This window comes from Furipterus horrens, unplaced genomic scaffold (assembly GCF_987537825.1).
Source record: "Furipterus horrens unplaced genomic scaffold, mFurHor1.1.pri manual_scaffold_4, whole genome shotgun sequence".
Lineage (NCBI taxonomy): Eukaryota > Metazoa > Chordata > Mammalia > Chiroptera > Furipteridae > Furipterus > Furipterus horrens.
In genome coordinates this window covers 160,448,185-160,457,604 of record NW_028327174.1, presented here as the reverse complement: position 1 = coordinate 160,457,604, position 9,420 = coordinate 160,448,185, and the positions used below count along the sequence as shown (strand labels likewise).

The 9,420-nt window shown below is 38.9% G+C and overlaps 1 protein-coding gene across 1 annotated transcript in view; it reads right to left on the bottom strand.

Moving 5' to 3' along the window:
- Positions 1-5,339: 5,339 nt before the first annotated feature.
- The window catches only part of RORB (RAR related orphan receptor B), a 62,847-nt gene continuing 58,766 nt past the window's right edge, over positions 5,340-9,420 (bottom strand). The window contains exon 10 of the mRNA XM_090275224.1: positions 5,340-5,612. Within this exon, the coding sequence (XP_090131350.1) occupies positions 5,457-5,612 (156 nt within the window). The 3' untranslated portion in view covers positions 5,340-5,456. The remainder of the gene's footprint in view (positions 5,613-9,420) is intronic.

Below are 9,420 nucleotides of genomic sequence, written 5' to 3'. Positions count from 1 at the left end.
GCTTGGATGTGGGACATACCTAGAGTGTGTCTGCATGTGGCTGTGACAGAGGCATGCTAACGCTCTCCATCAGCCACCGCCTGAATGGCAGAGTTCAATATAAGGATCATGCTGCCCAGCTGGGGTACAGGCACCCTGCACTTCCCTCAGCTGGGTTTATTCAATTCCTGTAACCTTGTGCTTTATTTCTGGCCATGAGAACAATCACTGAGCTGCTTTTTCTGATCCACTGGAGGTCGTGCTTACAGTCATGCAGGAGGCATCTTCGCTATGGCCAACTCACTTTGGAGGAATTTCAGCAGCTTAGGAAGAAAGTGCACAACAGATAGCCCCCCTCTGCTGCATGGGAATCCATGGTCCCACATTCAGAACAACGAAGGACTAATTATCATGATTCTAGAATAAGTTCTTTAGATACGACCAAGGGAAACTAAAAACTGCTTGCAGATATTGAAGCCACATGTTTAAAGAAACACACTGAGACCCAAAAGCATAAAAATTGTGCATTTGAATTTTGGAAAAAAAGCAACAAGAAATCTAACCAACTGGCTCTATGAAGCTGGGAGTTTGGGCCAAATGAATAGAAATGTCTTTTATAAGCCATCATTAAATTGTTTTCATTTTTAGATTGCTATTTATTTAGCTGGCCTCTTATTATATTTTATGGAAGTGATAGTCATACATGGAAGCCAAACTGAGTATCGGAAGGGCAAGGTCTTCACCCTTTCCCTGCCCCGCCCTAGTATCATTCAGAGCTGTATCTGGCCAGACTTCTCCAGCCACATAGCCCCCTAAAGTTGACTATATTTTAAACAAGAGATTTGAAACTGTGAGCCCTCTTCTGCTCAGAGGTATGTTTGTCTGGACTGTACTAAGCTCTGAATCAACTTGATATCATTTACAGCTCAAGAGATTATATGAGGTTCAGAAGCTTCACTTCTGCTTCTGCAGATATTGGCTGGCCCTTTTGGGACGAAGCATTTCCTTGCCAGCCACCACTGGACTTCTTTACTCATTTGCATCAACTCCCCGGCCCTTTTAGGCTTTTGAATGTTAACTCCTACTTTAAGTGAACATGTATCTCTGGTCCTGAGATTCTCTCCCCACCCCAAATTATTGTCAATCCTTCACTAAGGACCCACATGGTTTCCCTATATCAGGTTGCTGCCTATACTAACAGAAACAGAAAATCAAATATCACTTCATCTAAAGCAGATGGTGTGCTTTTTTCTCTTCTTATACAGGGGACTTTCTGCAAAATTTCATGACAGATGCACACTTTAAAGTTATTGCTGTCCTTGAGTGGTGGTTCCGTCAGGGCACAGCCATCCTTGCCTGAGCTTACTGCCAATTGTACTAATTTCCTTGGAAACAAAAGTTTATAGAGAAAAAAAATAGCCAGGAAAAATTATTTCTTCTAATTTCCAAAAGAAGTAGAATTTTTCTTGTATATATAATAAACAAAAACAAAGAATATGGGACAAAATCTACAGCATTTGCAGCTGACACTTTTGAAAAAAAGCTGGTTTAAGTTTGAGGTTGTCCTTGGGACACAAGAATTGGTTTTGCATTCAAACCTGGTACACCTGGGATTGTCAAAGTGTGAGTTGACTATACTCATGCATGATTTTCTACAGTTTACCTTGACTACTGTGATATGATAAATATGATAGATAATGTACTGATGCCTCCCCAACACCTCTTGTTAATATTCAGAGTTCATTTTAATTTAGGATCTCAATTCTGTCAAAAAAGTCTAATAACCCATGAGACCACTATATTCTCTGTTTTTGCCAAATCAGTGGCTGTTCAGTCCAGAGCCCTGAAGACTGTAACAAAACAAGGGAAATCCAGGAGGGCAATGTTTGTAGACTACATCTCCACCTTCAGCATTCAGTCCTGGGGGATAAAAGAGCTGCAGAAAAAGGGACACAAAGATGACCCAAGTCATAAACAGTAGGGGTCTATGTGAGAGGTTAGGTGGACTTGGGATCCTCTTTTCTCCTATAATGCTTCCAAAATTTGCCTTTCCTTTTTCAGACCACAAGTACAGCTTCACCTCCCTTGTCAGATTCATCTAATGCTGCCGAGATCTCTGTATTTTCCTTGCTGAGGACTTGCAGAGGAAGCTTGGGTTCACTGAGAGACACATAATCCATAAATGGAGCAGCTGCATTATCTGACTCTTAGCAGATTTTAGAAAATGAGACCAAGTTCTCCTTACTTGTGAGCAACTTGTCAGCAAGCCCAAATAGTAAAAGTAAATCCTGTTTACAACATGAAGTTACCGCTCATTGGTCTGAAAGCCTTGTCAGAGGGGTTTTGTCATTGGCATATTGAATTTATGCCCTTTATATTTTGTTGTCATTTTCCTGTCTTTTTTTTTTTTTTTCCTTTCTCCCCTCCTTCTTCATGTACCTTTTTTAAAAAATAAAACATCCCTGAGTGGATACAGTGCAACATCTGCATTGAGCAGTGATTGTCATTTACAAAGTGTGGAGTGAAAAGTACAGATCATGGGTTATTTTTTCCAGTGCACACTTCATCATGAATGTGTTGTGAACATTTGTGTGTTCATGGGCAAGGGACAATGATTGCAAGTGGTAAAGAAAGTTGTTCTTACCAAAATTCCAAAATACCTCAAGATGGAGTCACAGCAGATGTCTAAAGGGCAGCTTTTAAAAGTGCTTTGTTACTGTTGAAAATCTGACTTGGTTCTCTTTTAAGGGACAGATCTGGCAACCATGGCAAAAAACTGGAAATCTCTTTTCTCAGCTGAAGTGGGCTGAGTGAGTGCTGGTTTCCCCTGTTCTGTTCTGGTTCAGTCCCTAGCTGTTTTATGTCCCCTAGCTTCGAAGGGTTCATGCCGTCCTAATTAAATGCTTGCACTAGTGGAAATGACACAAATTCAAATCCAGTACCTCCTGAGGCAAATGTGGGGAACAATCTTTTTCCTACATCACCCGTGGGACAAGGGAGGAAAAAATTCTCAGCCACTTCATCAATTGAGCAGATTTAAATCCTCTAAGGTAAATTGGAAGAAACAAATGATCCCCTCTGCAACTGAGCAGGAATTACAGGCCGACAATAGAAAACACTAGGCCAACAGAACAATGAAAACAGTTTGACATAAGTTCAAAGCTCAAAGGGAAACACCAAGTAGACACATTACACGTTGCCTATCACAAGCCAATCATAAAACATACATTGCATTTGGAAACGGCTTGGTTTAATTGAGTGCCTTCCATTACCCTGTTTTCCTAGCAATCAGTAAAGTAATCTTTCCATTAGAAGGAAATATGACTCTTGGAATTAATTCTTTATACAAAGAACTAGCAGGAGTGACATTTACACCAAAAAGAATTGCGTCCCTGTAGCAGCATAATAAGCAGTCTACAGCTGTCTTCTTAGACACCAAAGTTAATTTGGTTCAATGTAGTTAAATTAATTGAATATAACAGTAGTTGAGAAAGAGATTCATTATTTTAAAGCCTTTTTATTTTTCCCCATTGGTTTGGAATTCATCAATCATGAGGTGGGAAAATGCTCTGTTTTCTAAAAGAAAAGACTGGCACTACTGTTTGATCATCACTGAGGAGTTCTCTGGTATCGTGGAGATGGCTCTCAACCATATAACTTCAGAAAAACATAAGAGATGGCCAAGAACTCAAAGTTTCCACTGATGGAAACCTTATAAAGCAGTGTGCAGGTGGATGCATGTGCATCTGTGTGTCTTTGACAAGGAAAAAGTGGCAGGTCTTCATGAGTTGATGGCTGGGCTACACTTACAGGAGATCATAATTTTCATTGTTTTATACATAAAGTTCTCCTCTCTGTTCCTTTCTTAAAAATCTCACTTTGGATCAAATAAGACCAAAGGCATAGGGCCTCAGACCACAGGCAGAACCAACTCCTTAGAATTTATGTATTTTCTGGTGATCAGTTTGATTGAAGAACAGGCAGAGAAGTGAGAATTTGTACTATGAAGTCCCAGTTCTCTTGTCCTCATTTCACCTCTTGCATTCTGTACTTTTAAAAGTTGCTAAGAAAATAACCCTAGGCTAGATGGAGAATCAATGTCAAACTGCATGGAAAACAGTGTTGGCTTTGGGGTGTGTTTGTGTTGTACAATAACTAAAACCTTTTCTTCCAATCTGTCAAGTTTTCACTATATTTTTATAAAACAGTGCTTTGGAGTTGGAAAAAATTAGATGCTCTTGATTAAAGGACATATAAAGTCCTGCCTCCCCCTTTATTGCTGCTTTTCTAAAAAACTTATTAAAGAGAATGAATTTAAAGAACTACTTTACTTTTTATATATTTTTCTATTTCTTCTTTGCCAAAACAAAACAAAACAAAAAAAGGTTAGAGAGAAATGTTTACATGAGATGGCATTTGGACCCTGGCTTTTGATTTACTCTTTTTACTCTAATTTTATTAGAAAAAATTGCTGGTGGTTATAATCTACAGACTGTATTTCTCTGTTGAAGACACAGTAAGCACCAAAATCAAGTTTCACAATCTGAAATCCAAAGAAAAAATGTGTTTTGTATGTTCTTGTGAAAAATCTATTGTTTGGTAAAAAATGTCCTGGACTCCACAATATTACCCATGGCCTAATTCTTAAAACAGGAAAATGGCTCCAAATACTTGTATTATTTTCCCCAATATGTACCATCTTGACAAGGCTTTGATGTCATTGTTAGAAACAGAGTTTTTATACAGAGGCTGTGCATTATAATTACTCTTTTGTAGACTTATTTCTGAATTGGTACCATCCTGCCATTGATTATAGATGAAAACTCTGATTGGGAAACTCTAAAATCCCAGTTGTCTAACATAAAGGTAACATATAACACAGAAGGTAAGTAACATAAGAGAGCCTGACTGAATCTCCTTTGCTAGTAGGTATGATATTTTAAGCCACAGTGCATGTGCATGTATAAGTAATTGTGATATATAATATTCTCAAATATTATATACTTATTACATAATGCACAGTGCTTTCCAAGACAGCTACAAATTTATACATGCATCAACTACCTAAAAACATAGAAATAGGTAAGCCTATTAAGTGGAATTTTCTTAAATTATACTTGAACAATCAACAGGAAAAGTAATCATGTAAAGTACCACTCTGTTCTCATATATATCTACAATAAAATTCTATAAACAGTTGTCTCTCAAAACATACCCAAATAAAATTAAAAAAAGATAACACCCAGTGTCCTATATTTGTATATTTATGGTCATTTCAAAACAAACAAACAAATAAAAGAGCCCCACTCAGGTGCATATTTACATTCTTCAAACTGTAGCGGTGAAAAATAATTCTATTAAGTGCAGGACATTCCTAATGTTGCAGTAGTGACATTTTTCTTAAGTCCTCATGAACACATTGCTTTTGTCTTAATGGTGATGCATTCCATAACTATGAGACAGTTCTGTCCTTGCCTTCATTTGCAGACGGTGGCACAGTCAGGATTAAAGAGCTCCTTGTATAACGGAGGAAAGAGTGTATTCACTATGTCTGGATGCGATTGCTTAAATACCTGCAGCTTCTCCCCGTGCAAGTTGCAGACTGCCGTGATGGTTGGTATCTTGGCTATTAACTGCAGAATGGAGGGACAGGGAAGGAGACAAAGGGGGAAGCTCATTAGTGCTCTGTCTTCTGAATCAGTGTCTTTCTTGGCCCCAGATGAAGGGAAATGGCTTTGGAAAAAGATGTTCAGAAAGAAAGGAGGCTCACTTTCAGCTTTCCTTTAGAACAAAACAAAACAAAACAAAACAAAATGCTCACCCCACGGCCCCCCACCCCCCACCATCCTCTAAAGGGAAAATAAAGAGAAAGGAAGCCAGACCAAGCTTCCGGATTCACTGTTCTTAAATAAAGTGTGTATTGCAGATAGTCTAGTTGAAGCATTAGGAATGGGTGCTCTGCAAGCAGGCTGCCTGAGCTGGAATCCCGGTTCCAAAATAGCTAAATGGCTATGTGGCTGTGACAGATGCAATGTTTCAGTTTTCTCGTTTGTAAAATGGGCTTAGTCACAGTACCTACTTGACTGGGTTGTTGTGTGGACTCAATGAGGGACTTCATATAGAAGTGCTAAGGACACTGTAGGCACGAAACACAATTGTTAGCTAAGATTATCAGTACCTATTATTGCCCACAGATCTTTATGATGATGTGAATACTGTAGGGGGTATAATTCTGTCAAGTTCACTGGCCTGCCTATCTCTCCCAAATCCATTTCTGCTGTAATGCATAAAATGAATCCTATATTTGATCAGTCGAAAATATGAGACATCACTGGCACTTCGCTCACTTAGGGAGATGCTTTAACAACCTGTGTGAGAATATCCACTTATAATTGTTAGGTGCAATAGTGTTTTATATACATATGTTTTGTATATACATAGTTCAAATACCCAGAAGGCAGTGTCTCGTAATCATTTAAAATGTCCACAGTTTGCCAAATCCTATGTAAGCCTTAGGAGATGAACAATTCTAGCTTTTAACATAGTTATTATTTAGGGACACTTAGAATCCATCATTTAATGCCAAAATTAGTCTAAAACCAAACATCATTGTGATCTAGTTACTATGGAAATGAGGTATGTTCTCATATAGAGAATAGTTTTACAAAATATAAGCTTGGTAGTTCATATAGCTCACCAAAGGTACACTTGAAATTGATGATAAAATAAAATTGAATAAAACTCATCTAATCTCCAGTTAGGCCCACTGTGCTCCCTATCCTACTTAATCAAAAGAAACCATTTTAGTCTTTGAAGTAAAGAAGGAAATAGATAATTAGTTACTTTGTGGCTTCCCCAAATTAGAAATTTCCTCTCTTTCATTAACTTTTCTTTTAAGAATTGGTGATGATATTACCATGCTATGAGCAATTTAAAAATAGCATAATGATTAGAGCTGTTGACATATTCATTAAAGGAATCTAGAACACATAAAGAAGTCTGGTGTTCAGACTTCCCATTTCCACTACTATTTACTTATATAGGGATATAAATAAAAAAAATGAGAATGAAGACTTTCTCTTCAACATTATGAATTACTTAAACTTGGAATAGGCGCTCTGTTAAACAGCAGAAGACAAAAAATAGTATGGCTCTTGCTAATCATCTACTTGGAAAGGCAGATGTGAATAAAATGACCACTCAGTCAACAGCAGACTAAAAACCTGTGGTGAGAGCTACAGAAGAATAGCGCTAGAAGTGGTGGATAATAGGACGTCCTGACCGCTTCTGGCAGGCCAGGGAAGGCTTCCCCGAGAAAGGGCCACTAGACTGGGCTCTGAAGGAAGAGGGAGAGCTAAAAATATGCTGGGGCAGGGGTTACAGAAGATTTCCCAGGACCAAATGCAAAGATGCTGTAGTACTTGCTTGGTGCACTGGAAAGAACTGAAGGAAGTTCAGTGTCACTGGAGCAATGGATCCATACGTTGAAAGATAAAGCTGGAGAGGAGGGCATAGCCAGATGACACAAGGTCTCAGTTACGTTAAAGTCTTTGTAAGGGTTTTAAGAAAAAGAAGAAAGATGATCAGAATCTCATTCTGAAAGATTCACTTTGGGTCCAGGGTGGAAAACTGGGTCTTTTCTACATTCAAGTGTCCACTTAACTAGAGTTCCTTGGGAAATTATTCAAGCACTCTTAACCATCTGGTTCACACAGAAGGAGACTATAACAGTTTCAAACACTTCTTACACATTACAATTCTCCCTGAAATAGCTATTGGATGCAGAGAGGCTTTGAAAGCTTTCTATAATCATCTGCGATTGAATTAATGATGTACAGAGCTCCTGAAACTTCCAGAAGTAACTCTAGAATGTTTGTCCACCTTTAGTTGCATAAAAATCATGGGGATTCTTTCTATAAATGCAGATTACTGGGATATACTGCTATACTGCTAGAGATTATATTTTTGTTAGTCTAAGTGGTGCTCAGACTCCATGTTTGAAATGAACATTTGTGTGGGAATGCTGATGTAGTGGGCCCGAGTTTGAGAAACACTGTTTCAGAAGTTCACATCTTATACGTTTACAACTGTTTTCTAAGATTGAAAAGTAAATTCTTTATCATATTTGAAACAGTCCTGGTAGCTGAGTGTAAGTTTGGCTCCTTTTCAGGACATGAACAAGGAAGTCATACCTAGAGGGAAGAGTCCACGTGTTTAGTAATTTTTTTTTTTTTTTTTTCTAAAGGGCTTCTAAGCTTGTCTGAATCCTGGATCTGCTATTCACAGCTCTGTGATCTTGGGCAACTCACTTACCTCTCAGCTTGCTTTTCTGTCAGTCCCTAACTCAGAGGCTTGTTGTGAGCATTAAATGAGTCAACACAAACTGTCTATAGCAGTGCTGCACACGTAGTGGCGACATATGTTTAGGTGTCATGCTTCCATTCCCACATAATGCTTCCTTCCAGTAGAGAAACACATAGTCAAAGTCATGCTTGTTTAGCCAAATGAGATGTAGGGCAAGACACCAGCTTAGTCCTGAACCAAGCACCAAAAATTGAATCTCTGTCTATTATGTATGTTTACAAAATTAGCCATTAACTTCTATTGAAATAAAAAAGCAACGTATTGATTTTAATTTTCTTGTAGTGATTAAAGTAAGTTACTCATTTAATAAACTATGATCCATAAAGTAGAATCTTTGGTACCACAATTCTTAAGGCATTTTTCTGTTTCTTCAGAGAAGGGGCGCTGTGGGACACAGCATGTATGGGAGAAGGACTGAAACCGTTCTGCACTTCCTCATTTACACCAGAGTTATTTAACCATGTGTTCAGTTTTAGAAAGAGAATATGGATGGACTCTTGCTTCTTTCTTACCTAAAAGTGGGTTTAGGAGGCATCTGATTCAGAAATTCATTTTGCCCTCTTCTACGGGATTTGGATTCCAGAGAATCCAAATGTACTCACCTGTGGAATGGGCTTGAATGGTGAGAAATACTTTTTGTTAGCACTGGGACCGCTTGAAAAAGCAGCAAGCAATGAGAAAGGCAGCGTTTCCCCAATCCCTGTGCTCTCAGAAGAGGCAGACTTAAAGTCATCCTATCAGCTGTGGAGATGGGAGTGCTGACAGGAGCATCCATCACTGTGGAGCACGGCGGGCCACGAGGCCATGTGCAGGCAGCGGTAGCACTTGTCAGAGCCCAGAGGGCCTGGTGGAGGAAGCAGCAGGCAGTCACTTATTGCTCATTAATATTACGTACTACCGCTGGGGGACCCCCATTTCAAAGGGAGCTCAGAGCAGCCGCAGCAGCAGTTAATGGCTCAACAACTTTTTAAACAGCTGGGGAGGTGATCCAGAAGCACTTAGAGATGGAGGGGGTAGTCAATTTCAAATCATCATGAAATTTCTTCATGTTTAAATAATCCCCATAGCAGGAGTAGA